Source organism: Sorex araneus, chromosome 10, assembly GCF_027595985.1.
Source record: "Sorex araneus isolate mSorAra2 chromosome 10, mSorAra2.pri, whole genome shotgun sequence".
Classification (NCBI taxonomy): Eukaryota; Metazoa; Chordata; class Mammalia; order Eulipotyphla; family Soricidae; genus Sorex; species Sorex araneus.
Window position 1 is genome coordinate 12,881,179 of NC_073311.1, and position 21,851 is coordinate 12,903,029.

The 21,851-nt window shown below is 41.0% G+C and overlaps 1 protein-coding gene and 1 long non-coding RNA gene across 8 annotated transcripts in view; one reads left to right on the forward strand and one right to left on the reverse strand.

Moving 5' to 3' along the window:
- Positions 1–3,807: 3,807 nt before the first annotated feature.
- LOC129399095 (uncharacterized) lies at positions 3,808–5,909 on the reverse strand. Of its 2 annotated transcripts, none has more exons than XR_008626934.1 (3): positions 5,325–5,766; positions 4,607–4,685; positions 3,808–4,094 (listed from the first exon to the last, which is right to left on the reverse strand). It is a non-coding gene; the product is annotated as an uncharacterized LOC129399095 (long non-coding RNA). The 2 variants fall into 2 exon arrangements; XR_008626935.1 differs by lacking the exon at positions 5,325–5,766 and adding an exon at positions 5,773–5,909 and having other exon boundaries at positions 3,810–4,094.
- Positions 5,785–21,851, forward strand: part of CNOT2 (CCR4-NOT transcription complex subunit 2) — a 113,768-nt gene continuing 97,701 nt past the window's right edge. For 2 of the 6 annotated variants that reach the window (XM_055117937.1, XM_055117940.1), the window contains exon 1: positions 5,785–5,907. Coding sequence is in view for 3 of the 6 variants with exons in the window: in XM_055117939.1 (XP_054973914.1) it covers positions 5,903–5,907 (5 nt within the window). In the remaining 3 variants the exon portion in view is untranslated. The remainder of the gene's footprint in view (positions 5,908–21,851) is intronic. The other 4 variants (XM_055117939.1, XM_055117943.1, XM_055117936.1 and 1 more) reach the window with 3 other exon arrangements.

Below are 21,851 nucleotides of genomic sequence, written 5' to 3' on the forward strand. Positions count from 1 at the left end.
ACACTGTTGCCCTTATAACCACCTGCACTGTGAAGAAATAAGTTAATTAAACCGCCCAGTCAGTGCTATGGTTATAGCAGCCGGAGCAACTAATACAATCTGTCAGTGCTCTTGTTATACCCTTCAATGAAAAATCTTTTCATTCACATCTGTCTAAACTATGTCATTCAACGTAGAACTTAAACAGCCAGTTGGTGAGGTTGTTTATCCCTGACATGCCAGTCTTCTTTTTTTATCTAGTATTTAGTTTGTGCTAGACTTTTAGCAATTTCTAGTACATAAAGCAAATGTATTTCCTTAGTTAATATAGGCAAAATGCTAAAACAATGTCTAGCATGTAATGAGTGTAAAGTGTCTGCTACAGTGGGGCGGGAGCAACAGTATAGTCGGTAGGGTGTTTGCCTTGCACGCAGCCAGCCGGGGTTGATCCTGGTACCCCCCATGGTTTCCTGAGCACCACTAGTAGTGATTCCTGAATGCAGAGGCAGAAGTAACCCCATGGTCTCCCCTTCACCAAAAAAAAGTTAAAGGATAAAGTGTCTGCTACAACTGCTGTTATTTACTATCTTCTAATAGTCTTCTTTAATCAAATTATATTACTATCAATGTGATGTAATGCTGGACATGTAAGTGGTAGAAGACTTGTTGATGAAACACTTTGGTCTAGTCTTATTCGTGGCACAGAAACCTTTGGAGTATCTGCTTACCTGCTTTCCTATACTGTACTCAGGAAGATAAAACGATGAATTAAAATAGCCTCTACCCTCAAGTTGCTTATTATACTGATCAAAAAAATTTTCGCTTTTTTTCTGGCAAACTATTTTTATACCATTTGTGAGAACTATGTTATGAGTTGGTACATGTGTGGGGGTAAATGACACGGCATCAAACATTTCTTGTCCTTAAGTTCATTACTGAATAAAACAAAAATTCAATTCTGAATGGTGGTTAAAAAAAAAGTAGCTTCTGAAAAATTTCACAAAACACAAATTCTGAAGGAAGATAGATCTTATCTCTAACTGCAGAAGTGTAACAGCTTAAAATAATAGATATTTAGAGGCCAAAGAGATCGCTAATTAGGTGATATGCAGTTACCATGGAAGGTTCTGGTTTAATCCCTGGCATTCCAAGGTCCATGACCATTACTGGAAGGGACCTCAATCACTGCTCTGGAGTACCTTCTGAGTGCTGTTAGACAGGGCTCAGAATCAAGAAAAAGCAAATAAATATATTCAGGAGACACAGAGCTTGGTTGCTCTGACTAACGAGGTCTATGACATTGCCAGGGAATCAAGTCACCTTAATGGGACCCAGGGATTTGCTGCTAGCTAGGATTACTCATGTGGTGTCGGGAAGGATTTGCTTCCTATTGACTGCTTTCATTTTCTGGACATATAGGCTTCTCTATAGGCTTCCCGAATGTCCTTATGACATGACAGCTGACTTCCCTCAGGCTGCTTCAAAAGTATGCAGAGGAGCTGGGGAGACAGCACAGCAAGTAAGGCATTTGCCTTGCAACTGGCCAATCTGGCTTCTACCCCTGGCATCACATATGGTCCCATGGACACTGCCAGGAGTGGTCCCTAAGCATAGAGTAAGGAATAAGCCCTGAGTATAGCAGGGTGTACCCTTAGCCCTAAAACAAATGTGTATGAATGAGAAGTCCCAATGACTTTTGTGACCTAGTCTCAGAGTTATCACTTCAACTTATTCTATTACAATAAAATCACATAATCTAACCCTGGAAATGAATTAAGTTTCAACAGCAAGAAGTATTAGGGGCTATATCTCAAATACCAGAAAGTGTTATCACAATGGACTTTGTACCTCTCAGAAAGGAGTCTGCACATTTATCCTGTGATGAGGCAGTATTAGAAAGACTTTTTAAACATGGGAGTCTCCTAAGAGATGCAGATAGTTTGGAAGAGTGAAGAGGTAAAATTTAGTGAAAGAAGATCAGTTAAAACAGTATCACTTTCAAAAATTCAGGTCAGAGATTATGAAGGAGTGATTTAAGAGTGGCTGAAGAATTGAAAAGAGGGTGAATTCTACATATATTTAAACATTAAATAGACAAGAAATGTTAGTTAGCATTAGTGGGGTACAGGAAAGAAAAAAATGTTCTATTATTTTCCAAAACAATTCACCTGTTTCTTTAAAGATAAAAGTTTAGGGCTGGGAATTATTTGTCTTGCCTGTCTGTGGCCCTAGGTTTGAATATTTGCACCACAGAATAGAAAAATAAGACAAAGGCAGTTTTCTAATTAGTATTACAAAATTCTTTCAATGAGGATTTTGAAACTGAAATAAAATTCCTGTAATATTTACCTGTCCAAGGTTGAATGTGTATGACTTAAAGATTTAAATATAATTTTACATATTGGCAATTTATTTTAAAAATTTTCCTTCACAGTTGCAACATTAAAAAAAATTTTTTTTTTTTTTTTGGTCATACCTGGTAATAAGGGTACCATATAGTCCTGGGGATTGGATTTGGGGTTCTCCATATGGAATTTACATTCAGTCCATGGAGTTATCTCCTAGCACCCTATTTCCTTTCAAAAGGCAGACTATTGTTCTGATATATGGGTGTACTCTAAACATAATCAATATCCTAATATGAAATTAAATGAGTTCCAGTACATTTTATCTATAAAAATAAAATGTATTCTTGTTTTTGAGTTACACCAAATGATGCTCATGTGTTACTCCTGGTTCTGTGTTCAGGAATCACTCCTGACAGTGCTCAGGGGACATATGGGATGCTGCGGATGAGATGCAGGTGGCCTCGTGCAAGGGAAGTGTTTCACCCAATGTACTATTGTTCCGCCTCCCAATATATATTCTTACTTCTGAACTTCCTGGGTTAAATACACTTGCTCAAGGCTTTTGCTACATATTGCCAAACTACTCTAGAAATACGCTAGTTGATACTTTCAGCAGTATTAAGTCATTTTACTAAACTCATTCCAGTATTATCAAGAAACAATAATCACTTGTCAATACCTGAAAACCAAATTAATGTGTAACAAACATTTTGACTACAGTTAGACTTACCACGAATTAAAATCTTTTAAAAAATTTGTAACCTATTACTTGTCCCAGAAAACATCATTATTTCCCAATGGCTTCCTATCCTGGACTTTAGACATTAAGTATTAAAGCAAACCATCTAAAAGGTTTCATTTAAAAAAGCCTACCTACCCTCGAATAAGGATTTTTTCATTTATTCTATGGTTCTTTTATGGTTTCATCCACTCAAATGTACTTCTCATATGTCTACTAGATGAGGGAGATAGAGCAGTGAACAGAACTGATGCAGTTCCTGCTTTTGTGGATCTTACATTTCGTCTGGTTTTGTTTTTGTTCTTTGGGCCCCAATCAGTGATGCTTAGGGGCCATGCTGGGAACTGAATTCAGGGCTCATATTCGCAATGCAAGTGCTCTACTACTAAGCCACATCTCCTGGCTCCAGAACTACATCTTCAATAGGTGGAAGGAAACAAATGGCACAGAATGAAAGGGCATGAGTGCCAGAGCATGTGGGAGGAGTGCGCCTGATCTCCTGTACTGTATGATTCCCCTGGCACAGCCAAGGAAGACCCACAGCACTGAGCTGCCTGTAACCCCTGGCACTGCAGAGTACGGTCACTATCTGCCCCCAAGCAAAGAAGATTTGGTAGCAAGCTATAAGAGTAAGTCAGAATGTTGAATGAATTGAATAATCAAGTAAAACATTTTTCACCTGGTACATCAGCACTGTTGGAGATGAGATATATTCACACAGTATCTGCAAGAATTTGGTCACCAATTTAGAGTCAAGCTAAATGGTTTGAGTCATTTTACCCTTTAATTTTTTACTAAAGAAATTTACTAAAGCACTTTCAAGAACGTTTATTTTCTACTAATAATCACACGTCACATATTTACTATGAAAATGTCTTTTCCATTTCAAAGTAAAAGACTTTATTCAAGGTAACAAAATCTTCATATTAGATCCTTTTGGGAAATGATTTCAATTTTATCACTCTTTACAGTATTCAAAACTTGTGAGGTGGTTAGAACAAGGTCCATTTTCAAGCCTTAAGAAAGTCCTGTGTGGGTGGGAGAGATAGGATAGGGACAGTTTACTGTACAGCCCACAGTGGACTCAGGTCAATCCCTGTCATTGTGTGGTTCCCCCATCATTGCTGGGTGTGGCCCAAACCTACCCCTCCACACCCAGGGCTGTATATATAGGCTACAATGGCAACTCTTGATGCTACAATATCATATTCCATTAATAGATACTTTGTATCTATTCTTTGTTTTGGTTTTGGGGCCACACCCTGAAGCTCTTGGGGGCAGGGAGGTGTGGTTTCTGGCAGTACAGGTGAACTATAGTAGCCCTTGGGGAATCTAATCCTGCTCCAGCATGCAAAGCATGTGCTCCTATCCTTTGAGCCACCTCCCAGGTGCCTCACCTGTATTCCTTCACCTTCATGTGTTAAGTCTTCTTTGGAGTAAATGTTTTACACTGTATCTTACATAGTGTGACGACGCAGGAACTGTCCTCTTTGGAGGAAAAAGGGGTAGGGGGGAGGTGATAAGGAAGTGTTGCTCCTACCTGAATTCTCCCGTTGCAGCAGTGAAGCAGTGTTCGGTGGCCTGAACCAGGCAGAGCAATTTTCACCGCCACCATTCAACTGTTAAATAAATCCACACGCAGTCAAAATACTTTGCATTCTAAAAACCTAATCTTCACCTTTTATTGCATAGGATGCTGACTTTTCTTGCTATTGATGAGGGATATAGCCTTTGCCCTTCCGGACACTGGGGTGGCGTTGAGTTTTGGCCAGGGCAGGAAAGCGATTCTTTTAGGGGGAAAATACAATGCCAGCTAGGGCTGCGGGGCATTTAATTGACTCTCTCCCCGCCTACTGCACTGGACCCCGATAACCTCTCGCGCACGGATCGGAGGAACCCACCAGATGACAGGGCCCCCAAACACACTTGCCCGCGGGCGCTTTCGAAGTCGGAAACCCCGAGTTAAGGACACACAGCGGAGAGTTTATTGGCACACAAAGGAGTCGAGGGAGAGGACTTCAAAGAGGGGCACAGCAGAATGTCACTCTGTGTGAACAGGCTGCCTCGGGCCCGCAGAGAAGTTTCCCGAAGCGTCCCGCAAAGCCACCCTCATTTTAGGGGCCCGACGCGCGCCCCCCCACTCCCGGCCGCGGGCTCCCCCGAATAAGTGCTCCCCACACCAGCTCCCCCTGCACCCCGGTTTGATCACGGCATTGAAAGGACACGGACGGGGGCGGGGGGCGCGGGGTAGGAAATACCAACGCCGGCGGCGGCGGGGAATGCGGCCGACCCGATCCCGGCGGAGGGAAGGAGCGAGGATGCTGAGGGCGCCTTCCCCGGCGGGCGGGCTGGGGAGCGGGGGGAGGGCGGGGAGTCCGATATAAACACAAACACGCTCCGCGTCTCCGGGGAGGGCGGACCGACGCCACCTCACCATTCCCCGCCCCTGGACCCCGCCGCCCCCCTCGCACCCGGGGCCCGGCAGTCCGGCCTCCAGTCGCAGCGGCCGCCCAAGGCCCGCTCTGCTCCGCCGGGAGACGGCGGCCGCCGCCGCGAGCTAGCGAGAGCCACCGCGGAGGCCCGGGCGGAGCCGCGGAGAGAGCCACGGAGCCTCTCCCCCCTCTCGGGCGCGCGGGAAGCCGCCTACCCCGGCCCACCCCCGGCCCCCGCCCCTAACTCCGTCCCGTCGGCACTCCCCGCTCCCACCTTCCGCCGCCGCCTAGAGGGAAGTCAGAACGACGGGGGTCACGGCCGGGGTCAGAGGGTAAAGGTCTTGCTCCCAGCAGCCTCCGCGGTGGATACGTCGCCATCTTGGATCCGCGGGACAAGAAAATTCATGCGGTGAGTTTTTGGCAAATTTTCGGAAGTCTAGCAGCGGGGCGCGCGGCGGGGGCGGCGGATTCGGGGCCCCCGCAAGGCGGGGGAACGCTTCGGGGCCGATCCGGCCGCGCCCGGGGTCCGCGGGCAGCGTCCCGGCGCTCCGCTTCCCGTTGCTTTTGTCTCGACTCCAATCGAGAGAGGGAGAGCGGGGAGGGGGGTGGCGGCGCTGGAGGGAGGGAGGGAGGGGGTGTGTATGGGGAGGGTGGTGGACGGGACGTAAAGCGTCGCTGTGGTCGGGTCGCTGCAGCGGCGGCTCGGGAGCCGAGGCCTGGCCCCGCGGCCCGGCGCCGGGGCTTCCCCCACACTCCTGTTCCCCGGGCTCCCGCCAGCCGCGGAGCCGCCACCTCGCTGCTTCCTGGGGAAGAGGAGAAGGCGGCAGCGGCGGCGGCGGCGGCCGGGCAGCCCGGGCAGCCCAGGCAGCCCAGGCCCGGTTCCGCCGCCGCCGCCTCCCCTGCAGCCGCGGTGGCCTCGAGCTCCCCTCACGTTCTCGCAGTTCCCGAATATGCCCCGCCGACTCGCGTGTTGCCCGTGTGTCAGCAGGGTGAAGCTGTTAGGGCGTGTGTGTCGGGCGCGGGGGTCGTGGGCCGGGGGGGCGCTGGACCGGCTAACGGGCCTCGGGAAGCTCCAGGCCCCGGGATCCCGGAGGCTGCTGCGAGGCGGGCAGCTGCGATGCTTCCTCTCCCACCGCACCCGGAGGTGTCGCTTCCGTGGTGTGGCGGGGACGGGGCCCGCGGAGGCCTGGGGCGGCGGGGGAGCCCGAGACACATCTGTTTGTGAAGTTGCGAGCCCCTAGGTTTCTACATCCGGCCGCCCCCTCCCCCTTCGCTGTTTCGGGTCTCAACTTCAAACTTTCACCGTAGAGTGACGGGAAGAGGAGGCCCGGTAGTTGTGCCTTTGTTTTTGTTTTGTTTTTAGTTGCGGCTCTGTTGCCCGTCTGGGAGCCGAGCAGCCCCGGCTTTAACGCTCAGTAACTAGCATTTGCTCCTGCGAATTGTAGTTTCCTGCCTAAAAAGTCCAGCCAAGATTTAGGGGTTTGCATTTATCCGAGGCTCTTTGAGCAGCTTGATCGCCCCCAAATTCAGTACATACGGGTACCACCCTCGGAAGGAAACAGCATCAACTTCCTTAGACTCCTAGGAGATGCCTTCACTTTCACCACCTAGAAGACCGAGTGCTGCACGTTGCGTTTCTTACCAAACTCGAGGTTAAAACATCCCGCTTAACCTGGAAAGGGTTGGGTTTTTTTTTCCCCCCTTTTTTAACCCTTCCTTCTTGAAGTACATTGCTATATTAACCCTTAGATTCTTGGGGTGAAATGATTGAAGATACTGAGTGAACAAAATCTGTTCACAGGGATCTTTTAGAATCCAGAGTTGAACACATTCCCTGCAAACTTGATGTTAGAAATATTAAGAGCTTTAGGATCACAACTGCAACTTTTGATTTGTCTTTTGAAACGATAGTGGAAATAAAGTAATGGCAGTTGTGGGCAGAAATTTTAAAATAGATGCCAATCGTTTGGGGAATACTTGGCTGTATTTGACAGATTATTTCCTAAACATTTATGAGCACGTCTTGAAGTTTTGGAAGATAACTATTCCAAGTTTAAGCTGTTTGAACTGTTGTTTAAGAATCAGTGGACTGAAATGGCTAATGACTGCATTCAAGTGGTTATAGGTCTACATTCAGATCTCTTCATTGATGTTTAATGGATCAAGATCATTAGTAAGCTTTGTGTGCATGTTTGAACTACTCTTGCAGTTCTTTTGTAATAATAAGTCTAAAGTAAAAAATACAAGTAAATACAAGTAAAAAAGAATATTACTTCTTCACTTTATGATAGCTTTTCTTTTTTACCCCAACTCCCCCATTTGAATTGTGGTCACTTAATGTGAATACATTGTGTTTTAGACAAAACTAAGAAATTGCTTCACATGTTTAGCAACCTCATTATTGCTACATCAATAAAAAATAATGTAAGCGTCATTTGTTGACAGAATCCTTATATTCTATGTGTGTTCTATAGAGGTAGCTCTAATCTAATCATGCTCCTGGGGAATGAGGATTGCCTGCAGTTTTAACCAAGCAACGAAAATAGCCTTAAGTTTCTTATTTTCATTTTAAAGTAAATTTAAATGGTAGGAACATGAAGACGCAATGCAGGAGTATGGGTCATTTATATCCCTTCCTTTGAGAAGTACTTGCTTGAAGATAAAATTTTATAAAAGTTTTCCCCAAGAGAACTAATTACTACCTATGTTTTTAATTTAGTAACTTTGGACGTTTGATTTACTGTTTGATTTTTTTTTTCCTAGACACTTTACATTTAGTTACAACTTAAATACTCTTTGTTCAAAAATAATTAATTTAGATCTTAGGGTAGATTTTATTAAAAGTGCTTCTACCTCAGTTTTTGTGTTTTATTGATACTGATACTAGAAATATTTGTCTTTCAAAAGTTCCTTTTTCACAGTCTGAAATTATGGTTTCTTTTTTTAGTGACAATTTGGCTTTAATTAATGTTTTCCAGTAGCAAATAAATGCATATTTCTTATGTCCGCATGAAATGAATAAACATTCATAAAATTGAAAATATTCAATCTTTTTGATTTTTTAAAAGCAGTGTTCATAGTATTTTTAGGATTTTCTAAGAATTTTTATTGTGGAAAGTTTAATATTTAAAAACATACTTACATGTGCCTGCTTAAATAGGCATTTGAGAACAATTTCTGCAAGTAGGGATACAGTCTTACAGGATAGATTTTGTTACTTGGACTTCTACTATATTCTGTAACACAAAGAAGTAAAAGAAATCAGGGCATTGGGTAGGGCAGCCTTAGAGGCACTGTTAATCTGAGTTATCCTGTAACAGTTTGAATAGAATTATGAATGAACAATATTGATATCATGGCATATAGTGTTGTGGTAGGAGTCCTGCTTAATGAAACAGGTGACTTACTAAGGATGATTCTTTCTGTGACATAAGAAAGGAATTAAATTTCATTGTTATGTTTATTATGGAAAGACACACATGCTCGTGCACACTCACACTCACACACTAAAATTGCTCATGCAGAAAGCCTTTCAAAAGAAATAGAAAAAAAAACCAAAAGAAATAGAATGGTATTGAGATTTTAAGTATTAGGCCTTTTGTTCATTGAATACTTCTTCAAATTAACTATTATATATTTTTCTTCTTTTTTTGTGCGATGCTGGGAGGGTGGGTTGAACCCAGAGCCTCACACATGCAAGGCAAGTATTTTGCCACTGAACTACATCTCTGCCTCCCACCTTCCCATTATATAACTCTTGTTGCTTTATTTATTTATTTATTTTTTAATTTTATTTTTTTGCTTTTTGGGTCACACCTGGCGATGCACAGGGGTTACTCCTGGCTTTGCACTCAGGAATCACTCCTGGCGGTGCTCAGGGGACCATATGGCACGCTGGGCTTTGAACCTGGGTCGGTCGCATGCAAGGCAAACGCCCTACCCGCTGTGCTATCGCTCCAGCCCCAACTCTTGTTGCTTTAATTTTTGTTTGGCATTTTGAAAATTCTTTGGGAAGTGAAGGGCCACACATGCTCATGTTCTGGGGTCCCTCTGATTAGTGCTCAGGGACCATGTGCCAGGCATGAGCCTGTGCCGGGCATGAGCCTGCGCCTCTTGAATACAAAGTGGGTACTCAACCTCCTGAGCTGTTTTCTGAACCCACCTTTTAAAACTTCTTAAAACTCTGATAGGTGTGCTAATATGGCTTGTTCTTTATTTTGCCTATAAAACTGGGGGATGATCTGGAAAAAGATTCTCAATCTGACAACTTGTTCTTGAAATGTAGTTGCAAATCTCTTGAAGGGATGCAACATAATGGAGTAATAAAAATGTTTTGTGATACTTGTTTTATGGTAGCATTTTATAACTTAATATAATGTGGAATGCAAATGAATTATCTAGGGGGAAATTTTATTGTGGGGGGATACTTAGACTTGAAATTTTTAGATGTTCTAGTTATTTTGAACATACATGTGATTTACCCTGGAGAGAAGGGGGCGGAGAGGGGAGCAGGGAAGAGAGAGAGGAGAGAGAATATTCTGATGTTTGATAAACTTCACTGTTAAAAGCTTTTTTGTGGCATCTCTTTCTCCTCAATGAAACCTTTTTTGACTCTCTAAATCCTTCAGCTAAACTCATTGTATTCTTCTGACTTCTGTTATTTAATGTGCCACACTGTTGTAATTTACTGTCTGTACCAGCCAACCATTATAACCTCAACTATATTGTGAGCACCTGTCAGGTAGTACTTTGTCTTATTTGTATTTGCATTTATTTACTGTTTTCTATAGTATACATACTTAGTAGGTTATCAGTAAATATGCAGTAAACAGAACTGGATTGTCACTTGACACTTAATACTGAGTGTTCTGTTTCTCATTCCATAGATCAGAGACAATAGATTAAAAGAGGGGTTGAGAGGAAGGCATCTTGTATTTACTTCCTTGAATCCCTTCTTACAGTTTTGCAACTTAATTATCTATGGGTAACTTGTCACCAATATCTTCAAGAAATGTGTGTAGTTAATATGAGATGGGGAAGGATGCTAGTAATAGGTGGCTTTTTTTGCAGCATTTAGGTCTATATTTCTAGTTGTATTTTCTGTGGCTAAGAACATTGGTTGAAGGAGACAATTTATGTTTTTACTCAGACTAATAAGTATTTGGAATTGTTTTAACTATTGAGTGCCTATTAAATTTAGCTGTTTTGAAGTCAAATTTTATTTCTCTTCATTCCTAATAGTTGATGTAGTGCAAAGTAGTTTTCTAGTTTGGATCCACTTCTGGCAGTGCTCAGGGGGCTATATGGAATGCCTGGAGTTTGCTTTGTGCAATTAAGTGCCCTACTGCTGCACTGTCTTTCTCCAACACGCCTCCCCCACCCCCCCAAAACCAAACAACTGTGGTATATATATGTATGGATATATATCTATGGATATATATCTATGTCCATAGATATATATCCATACATATATATATGCACACAGATTTTTTTTGTGTGTGTATGTGTGTGTACACACACGGCAGAGCCTGTCTAGCTACCCATGGCGAATGCGATATGCCAAAAACAGTAGCAGCGATGGTCCTCATTCCCTTGACCCTGAAAGAGCCCCCAATACGCCATCGGGCTACACTAGTACGAAATAGGGACGAATGGAGACATTACTGGCGCCTGCGCAAGCCAATCAGTGAACAACGGGATGACAGTGGTATAGTGATATACACATACATACGTGTGTGTGTGTGTGTGTGTGTGTGTGTGTGTATATTGTTTGCTTGGTTTTGTTTTAGGGCCACACCTGGCCATGCTCAGGGCTTACTGCTGGCTCTCTTCTCCGGGATCACTTCTGACAAGGAGTGTCACATGTAAGGCAGGTGCCATACCTGCTGTACCTGTATTCAGGTCCTGACATTGTTAAATGAGCAACTGTGGTGGAAAATTCCCAACTGAAATTGATAGCATAATCATAATCTTTGATTATCTTTCTTAGCCTAATTTTTTAACATTTTGATACAGAAATATTAATGTATACTAGAGTTTCTGCCTAAACCACTCTGGGAAGACATGCGTATAACATAGATGTATATATACTTTTTGACATTTTTTAATATGAAAAATTTAATTTGACAAGCATCTAATTTTATGTGGTTAAATAAGTTTGTGTTCCAGATTTTTTTTAATCTAGACTATTTTAGAAATATATAACTCATAAGGGTGAATTATTGCAGAATTTGTATTTAGTTTTAAAGCTAATAACGTTTGACTTGAGGTTTTAGAAATTTTTCTTAGGATGTATTCAAACTAGAGAGGGTAATTTCTCTTTTGCGATTTTATGCACACCTGGCTTGGTGGTTGCCCTCAGTGTTTCTTGGGGACCAGGGACTATGTGGTATTGGTGATCCAACTTGGGCCTCCTCCTTTCAAAGCAAGTGCTCAACCAGTTCAACTGTCTCTCTAGCCTGAGAAGATAATTCTTTGTCACACTTGTCGGTACTTCTGTTTCTCTGCTCAGGAATTAATTCACTTCTGGCAGTGTTGAGTAACTATATGTGGAGCTGGTATTAAACCCAGTGCAGGTATCAAACCAGGGTAGGTTATATGCAGTGTAGCCCTGAGAAGATGGTTGTTTTTGAGAAACCATGGTACAGTCATACGGGGCGCTGGGAATCAAACACTTGCCGCATGCAAGTCAAGCGCCCTACTCCTGTACTATCTCTTTGGCCCCAATTTTTTAAAAGAAATTTTGATCTGGTATTCGGAACACCAATACCTTTTTCTGCTTTTACTATATTTAAGTGTTTTTCCTTAATGGATGAAATTATGTGTCCTGGCAGTTCAGGTAATGATAATTTTTTTTTTCAAGCATTGATAATACCATTTTCCATTTATATACTTGGAGTTAAAACATAGCTCTTTTATATCAGCATCTGGATAAAATGTAATGACTGATTATGTAATACAATGTGTTTGGGAGAGGAACGTTTGGTTATGTCTCATATTTGGCAGGGATGTGTTTTTGTGTTACTTTTTACGTTGTAAATTTTGCTTTTTCTTCATGCATATTTTTGCTTTACTTTTCTCTTTGTATAAGAGCTTTTCATAGGTTGTAAGGAATCAATTAATTTATCACGCCATGATTCTTTTTAGCATTCATTTACTAAACATGAAAAATAACACTTTACACTCTGGCGGGTGTGGTGCTGGAATGTTTTATTCATAAAACCTTATTATTGACAATATTGTAAAATTGTAAATCATGGTGACTAAAATTAAGAATTTTAAGTGAATAAAGTACACTTGGAAATCTGTCATACATTTGCTCAAATTTCATATGGTTGTCATTTTGATGTTAACTTTTTTTTTTTTGCTTTTTTGGGTCACATCTGGCGATGTACAGGGGTTACTCTTGCTTGGCTCATGCACTCAGGAATTACCCCTGGCGGTGCTCGAGCGACCATATGGGATGCTGGGAATCGAACCCGGGTCGGCTATATGCAAGGCAAACACCCTACCCGCTGTGCTATCAATCCAGCCCCCTTAATGTTAACGTCTTAATGGTTAATTGTTCCAACTTCGTTGATATTAAAATTTAACTATTAAAATTCAATCTTTTAATTAATTACTATGAAAGTTAGTAATTGGATGCTGGAGATAGAGTGCAGTGGGTAGGATGCTTCCTTTGCATGTAGCTGATGTTCAATCCGTGACACCCTCTATGGTCTGAGCCCCACCAACCAGGAGTGAATCCTTAGCTCAGTCAGGAGTATGCTCTGAGCATAGCTCAGTGTGGCCCCAAAGAAAAATAAATTAAAAAGGAGGTCTTCTTAATTCTCAGTTTCTAAATTTTCTTTTTTGGGCCACACCTGGTAATGCTCTGGGCTTATGGGCTTATTTCTTCCTGACTTCATGTTTAGAGATTCACTTCTGGTGGGATTCAGGGTATCATGGGGTGTGAGGGATTGAACCCAATCATTTACACGCACTATCCACTGTACTATCTCTCTGGCCCCAGGAAGATAGTTTTATCCTTAAACTGACTGAGCATCTTCTTTTTAAATTTAGGATTAACTATAGGAAAAAAGCCTAATTTATCCAATTAAGTTGGTGAAGAGAAAATTTTATTTTCAGCTGCTCATTTGGTTGTCCATGATACTTAATATAGAAGTTTCAAACAGTAGTTAGAAATTTTTATTTCAAGCTTAGCTTTCTGTTAATACTTAGGAAATTGAAAACATCAAGAACCACCACACTTTAACAACAGTATTGTGAGAATAGACAATAGCAGTGTATCATACCACTGCATCTTTGTGGTTTTTGTTTTGGGGCCACACCTGGTGGCTTACTTCTGGCTCTATACCTCGGGTGTGGCATGGTTCAGGGGACCATATGCAGTTCCAGGGATTGAACCCTGGCCAGCTGCCTGCAAGGCAAACCACCTGCCTGATGTACTCTCTCCAGCACAGCCCCCCAATGCTGCGTTATACAATTTTATTTGTAAGATAATTTCCTGAGATCATGTGTCGAGCAGATGTACCTAAAACGTTGATGTAGTCATGAACAAATCTAGTGCTTTAATTTTTTAAAATAAGAGTGTGTGGCCTCAGATTTGTAAAATGAGAACAATAGCCTTTGTAATCTAGGCAAACCAATGATAGCCATGTTATTTGAAATCTATAGAAAATTAGCTGGCAGCAGATAGCAGTTTTCAGAGTATTAAAATCTAACACGCATACAAATGCACTTTTGTGTGAAATATGTGTGTGAATTCATACGTTTTAAAATAGATTTATAGATATAAACCAGTTGTAGTCAAGTGAGTCTGGGAATTCAACCTGTGACTCCTTATGAGATGCTTGAGAGCCGTTTGAAAACCTGGTCTTGGTCTCTCAAGAGCATGATCACTGTCACTATCATCCTGTTGATCAATGATTTGCTCGAGCAGGTGCCAATAACGTCTCCATTCATCCTAGCCCTGCGATTTTAGCAGCCTCTCTTTACTCGCTCTTCCCAGCAGTGCCGCATTGGAGGCTCTTTCAGGGTCAGGGAAATGAGACCCATCATTGTTACTGTATTTGGCATATGAATATGCCACAGGGAGCTTGCCAGGCTCTGCTGTGTGGGCAGGATGGTCTCCGTACCTTGCCAGGTTCTCTGAGAGGGAGAACTAAGCTATAAGAGGTCCGGGAGCATTGTTTTATAGTCTCTGGATCTTGGCTGGTGATGGTGGCGGGGCGGGGCATTTTTTGGGTGTGATTGCCTAGCTACTGGAAAATGGCGGGGGGGGGGGGGTGTCCTGGGTGGAGGAGGTCCAGTCCCAATCCGAGCAGGCTTGGAGATCTCAGCCCTGGGTCCTGCACACCTGGTGGGTTCCTCCACCTGTTCCTTCATGCGTGAAACTCGTCCGAACGTGTGGAGAGGGGCCTTGATCATGGCTGCAGCTGGGTTCTGGAGATCTTCGGCTGCTGGGGCTCTGCTCAGGTTAGGGAGAGACTCAACCCGTTCCTCTCCGAGGGACCCCTGTGAAGACAGCCAGGTGCGGGGGCAAGAGCATGATGCCCAGCCTAAAATTAAAATTATGTGTTTAAAATTTTTTAATTATTATTATTATTGTATTTCAGCTGGAGGGTTGGGCCACACCTAGCTGTGTTCAGGGCTTGCTCCTTGCTCTGCACTCAGGGATCACTCTTGTCAGTATTTGGGGGATCATAAGTGATTCCAGGGATTGAACCAGCGTTGGCAGCGTGCAAGACAAGCGCCTTACTCCTGTTTTGTTTCTCCAGTGTGTGTTTTTAAAACAGTCATGGTTTTCTTTTCTCTGCAGAGGCAGAATTTGTAAGATTCATTGTTTGAAAGTAAATTTGGATAGAAATAGTTTACAATTTAGGTTCTGGAGGCTGGAGAGATGGCATAGGGATTTGCAGGCACCCGATCCTCACTATTCCATGTGGTCCCTGGAGCATTGTCAGTAGTAATTCCTGAGTACAGAACCAGGAGTAACCCAGAACATCTTCAGGTGTGATCCCAAAACAATACAAAACCCCCAAAATATTTAGGTTTTATTACTTGGAAGTTAGCATTCTAGGTATTTTTGACTAGATTCTTACCCTGGGTGGGGGGGAATGTGCATAATTATAGATAGTAATAATTGCAGTAAAGAAAATTCAGGGGCTAAGAAGAATAGGGCCTAGGGCCATGGCCAGGGTAGCGTGTTTGTCTTGCATGTGACCATCACAGGTTCAATCCTCAGTACCACATACAGCTCTCCGTGTATGTGATACATCATTCATCACAACCATGAATGATGCCTAATGACACAATCAGGAGTAAGCCTTCAGCACAGTGAAGTGTGGCCCAAATGCCCTCCCCCTTGAAAAATAAAAAAGAGGGAAAGAAAGGTATGCAAATTCTGGGTAATGATTTTACACTCAGGAACAATGAAAGTCCCTGGGGATAGGGCCTAACTGCATACTTGTGGGTGTCAAATTTCACAAGCAGTTATTTAGTGCTTGCTGCATAAATTGGAATAATCTTAAAGGGGGATGGATAGATGGTAAAATATCTATATACTTTTCTTTTTTTTCTTTTTTTTCTTTTTTTTGCTTTTTGGGTCACACCTGGTAATGCACAGGGGTCACTCCTGGCTCTGCACTCAGGAATCACCCCTGGCGGTGCTCAGGGGACCATATGGGATGCTGGGATTAGAACCCGGGTCGGCCGTGTGCAAGGCAAACGCCCTACCCGCTGTGCTATCGCTCCAGCCCCTCTATATACTTTTCAACTGCTGAAAATGTCTATATACTTTTCAACTGCTGAAAATGCCTGTAATTTTGTGAAGAACTATGGAGAGAAGGCGTTATTTTTCATTGAGACATTGTTTTCCGTATAGGGATAAACTAGACAAAACTTAATTTTTTTATTTGTATAGAATAGAAAACTTCTTAAAATTTGGTTTTGCAAAGATTCAGATTGCTTTTTCTTAGAAAATAATAAATGGGGGGGTGGGGGGTGGGGAGGGATGGGGGGAGGGATGCTGGGTTTATTGGTGGTGGAGAATGGGCACTGGTGAAGGGATGTGTTCTCGAACTTTGTATGAGGGAAACATGAGCACGAAAATGTATAAATCTAACTGTACCCTCACTGTGACTCACTAATAAATAAATTAAAAATAAATAAATAAATAAAAAAGAAAATAATAAATCAGGTATTAACCAAATTTTCCTTACAGTTCAATTAATATTATTATATGCCATGTGAATACTTAGTTTTTATGGTTTATGCTTTGGATACAGTGCCTGTAGAGTTAGTCAATTGGTTTTTAGTTTGTTTTTGTGAGGGGAGATGATGGGTCACACATTGTAATGCTCTCTTGTGGCTAATACTGGGTCTGTGCTCAGGAGTCATTCTTGGAGTTGCTGGGGGTTAGTATTCAGCCTGGGTAAGCTACATGCAAGTCAAGGTGCCATAACTCTTACACTTTCTCCTGTGCGTGAATTTGGTTTTAGGGGCTGATATTTGAACTGAATTCTGACGGGTGGTTTGGAATTAACAAAGTGGAACAGCGTAGTAGATTAGCATTGAAATAAACAAAGCTTGAAAGAATATGCTGGATTTGGAGAATGGCAAAGTTAATCTATTGATTTGTTTTTGGAAAGTAGAAGAGTAAGCAAATGGAACTCCCACTTGGGGAGGAACTTAGTATAAAACTAACTGCAGTAATCTGTAGGTTTCGATGCAGGTTTTTGAACAAAAGAAGTTGGTTAAGGAGGAGTGAACTTTATTTTTTGTGGAACTCGGGATCAAACCCATTGTGATCAAACCTCATTGTACAAGGCAAGCTACCACATCCTTAAACCCAGGTGTCAATTTATACATGGTAAGAAGTATTCATCAAAGTCTTCCTTTTTTGTTTGGGGGGAGGGGTCACAGCCAGTGGTGCTTGTGGCTACTTTCACTCAGTACAAGGATCAAACCCAGGCCTCCTACATGCAAAGCATATACCAAACCCATTGAGCTATCTTTTCTGCCTCTGATCAGTTTTTTTCCAAGCATCACTGATCATAAGATTTATGCTTGGTAATGAAATTAAGCTTTAGATTTAAAGTTAAAATTATAAGCTGCATAGTATTGTATGAAAATTTTGAAAAATTATGTTTTCATATAAATTATTTGTTTCCCTATTGAAAGGGTTTTGAAAAATGATAGCTACATTTAAGGTGTTATTTATTTGTTTGTTTGTTTATTTATTTATTTATTTATTTATTTGGATCACACACAGCGATGCTCAGGGGTTGCTCCTGGCTCCGCACTCAGGAATTACTCCTGGCAGTGCTTGGGGAAACATGGGATGCCATGGATCGAACCCAGGTCGGCTTCATGAAGGCAAACACCCTACTCTGTATTATCACTCTGGCCCCTTTAATTTTTATAGTTTAGGTTGCTTGTTTATGATAGTATTAATGCTTATGGTTAATACTAGCATTTTGATGCATACGGAAGTATTTAAGAAAAACAAGAATATTAGATTTGGAAATGCTAGTTTGTATTTACTGCAGAACTTGTTATACATGTGCAGTGCCAATGGTTAAAAGTTTTGGGGCAGAGAAGTAGTAGTACAAGCAGGATACCTACCTGCCTTGCATTAGGCTGACGCAGACTCCATCCCTGACGTCCCATGTGGCCCCGAGACAACCAGGAGTAAGTCGTGAGCACCGCTGAGTGCAGCCCCCAGAACAAAATAAATAAGATTTTTATAATGAGTGGAATTGGGTAAATAAGTTTTAGGATCAGTAAGATTTTTATTTATTTATTTTTTTTATTACACCTAGTAGTCCTTAGGGATTATTCCTGGCTCTTAGGAGTCACTGCTGTCAGTCTTAGGGTGACCATATTGGGTGCTTGGAATTAAACCTGGGTTGGCTGTGGGCAAGGCAAGCATCCTACCCACTGTACTATCTCTAGGGCCAGTAAGATTTGAATGCCATTATTTGACATTATTTTAGGCATGAGATTTAACATTACTTCAATACAGTAGAGCAATGCTAAAAAGAATCTTAATTACTGATACCGTGTATAGGAACTGATACCTTATACATAATAAATAGAGAAATATAATATACATGCTAAGTATAGAAGTGTTCTTTTTTTCCCCACAATGTTAAGATATGTGTATGCTTCATGAAACTACTGTACACAACATAATTGCATTTATGTTAGGTTGGTAGTGGTATTTGTTAATTTTGACATGCAAAAAAGCCCAAATGAATGTTTATAAAATTAAAAAAAAACTGATGCTCTGATGCTCTAAAATTCAGTTTGACTAAATGACAACTTTGATAAATGCATCATATGCTTTTTTATGGCAGAAATTAATATTCTACTATGATGACTTAAAAGAAGCCTGGGTTAATACTGTCACTTAGTTCATTTTAAACGGAATAAAATGGACTGGGTTAAACTTCTCTAGCATTAGAGAGTTATGTCATGCTTGGATTTTGCTTGTCCTTCAAGTCTAAGGTTCTAGTTAGTCAGAATAGTAATCGGTAGTTTTAATGCTTTTAATTAGCTGTTATGACATCCTCTCTAAACTTTTCTCATTCTAAAAATATGGATAAATAACTACTTGCCTCATGAGGTGACTTAAGAATTAAAGGCTTTTGTGGGGTTTTTGTTTTCTGGTTTTTTTTTTTTTTATTTTTGGAGTTGGACTTTCTGCTTAAAGGTAAGCTTCAAGGCAAATGAGAATTAGCCACAGTTTACTTCTTAAAGTATGTAATTTGGGGGCTGGAGTGATAGCACAGTGGGTAGGGTGTTTGCCTTGCACGCAGCTGACCCAGGTTCGATTCCCAGCATCCCATATGGTCCCCCGAGCACCGCCAGGAGTGATTCCTAAGTGCATGAGCCAGGAGTAACCCCTGTGCATTTCTGGGTGTGACCCAAAAAGCAAAAAAAAAAAAAAATTAAAAAAAAAAGTATGTACTTTTGTTTTTAGAATCTGGACCTTTTTTTTTTTAAACCCTCTACCAGGAATTTTTTCCATGAAATTGTGTTAAATATCATATATAGTATTTTAAGTATATTAAGTATATAAGATAAAACTAATATTTCAGCATTGTTTTTTCTGAAGCCCTTGTATGCAGTAATACCTTTGTTAAACGGAATGATAAATCTAATAGGAAGAGTATTGGCTTTCCACTCAAGTAGATTTATGTCTACTTCTGAAAATTATTAATATCTTGATCTGTAGCAAGTTTCTTTTTTGTGCCTCATTTCCAGTTCTTTAAAATGAATAAAATATCCTCTTTAGATGTGTTTAGATTAGCCATAGAAAACACCTGGCCAGAGGGTCAGTGTTGGTTACCATCTCTTTTTCTTTATGTTCAGTAAATATTCCAGAATCCTAAAGCAAGTATCCCATGTCACATATTTATTGTTTGGAAGTTGAGAAAAAGATCATTTATCCTTGAGTTTATACTCACTTTTAAAACGTGCTGTGTTTGGAAAATCTGTCACAGATGATGGATTCTGAGTCGAACTTTATTACATATATACTGAAATATTAGTATTGAAGAGCCTTACCTTTTTGTTCATTTATACCATCTGATGTTGCTGATAAGAGTTAAAGGCGGGGCTGGAGCAGTAGCACAGCAGGTAGGGCGTTTGCCTTCCACTCGGCTGACCCGGGGTTCAATTCCCAGCATCCCATATGGTCCCCTGAGCACCGCCAGGAGTAAAACCTGAGTGCAGGGCCAGGAGTAACCCCTTGTGCATCGTCGGGTGTGACCCAAAAAGCAAAGAAGTAAATAAATAAATAAATAAATAAATATGATTCTGCTCTAGTTGTTATATTAGACCAGTTATTAGTTGTATATCTAAATTTGTATCGGAGGCAGTCTTCCTAATCTTGATTTTTCTCCTTATTAAGGATGAAAAATCATGACTGTTCTTTGGGTTCTTTTCTTTTTTTTTTGTAATTATGTATACTTTCTTTTGATGATTGTTAGCCAAACATTTTTGTGAACATTGTCCCTGTTTTTTCCTACCAAGGAAATCTGTAATTTATATTTAGAACATTGAGAATATTAGTACAGTACTTTCAAACTATTGTGTATGTAATCTGTCTGAATAGTATTGACTTGTTTTTCTCCCTCAGATATGTAAGATCTCTTGGGTACTGAACTTTTTAAAAATATTAAATAACCTAATAAGGAAAGCAGAATTGTATAAGTAACTGCATTAGCAACAGAAAGTGAACCACACAGTATTGGTTTTGGAAAACAATTGTTGTCCATTGAAGGGTAAAGCATTGCTGTTACGGTTGTTGTAAAAATTCAGTTATTTTTTGTGCTTGTGAGGTTAGCCAACTAGTTGATCTCCTAGCATTCTTTTAAAAAGCTGCTTTCATGTAAAATACTTGGATATTTTAAAAGTATATACTAAAACTCTAAAGATACAGTCTTATCCTAAATCCTCTTTACTTAGACCGTTTTATTATTTGGGGGAGAGGAGTGTGAAGCAAGGCCTTGTAGATGCAAGGCAAGTACTCTATCACTGAGCTAGTTTCCTGGCCTCCCTTGCTGATTTTAGTAATGATTATTACTAAACTAGCAGTGTGCTCAGACATTGAATATTTATGTTCCTTATGCTTACTATTCATTAGCACCTTTTAGAAAGGTTTTCAGTACCCAGAACTTTCTGCCTAATTTGCTGGAATTAAAATAGAAATTCAGTTTTTTGGAAGTGTACATCTTAAATTGTATGGTTTAGTAGATTTTATTTCCAGTTGTATGTGCCTGCTTTTGATAGTTTACATGAAATAAACTAAAGATATGGCAAAGATACATCTTATTGTGTTTATAAAATTAAACTTTCTCAAACGTTTTCTTTATATATGATTTGTCAGTTGTCAGTTTCTCTCATATTTAGTGCTATTCAGATTAATGATTTGAGACACACTGAATTTTTTTTAAACTTTATCCAGCTTTTTAAAAGTTTTGCAGTTCTGGTGTGAGGACCCAGGGCCACACATAAGGAAGGTATAAACTTTGTCTTAGAGCCAAATTTCTTCACACTATCTCATTTTTCAACTAAAAATTTTTTCCCCTGTAATTTGTCTGTTTTGTAAGATTGGATTCTTGAAGTGTGTGTGTGTGTGTGTGTGTGTGTGTGTGTGTGTGTGTGTGTGTGTGTAAACATACATAATAGTACCATGCTAAAGAAAGATTACTAAATATTTTTGTTTTTGTTTTGTGCCATGCCTGGCATTGCTCAGGGGGTTACTCCTGACTCTACCCTCAGGAATTACTCCTGGCGGTGGTCCAGGAACCATATGGGATACCAGGGATTGAATCTGGGTCA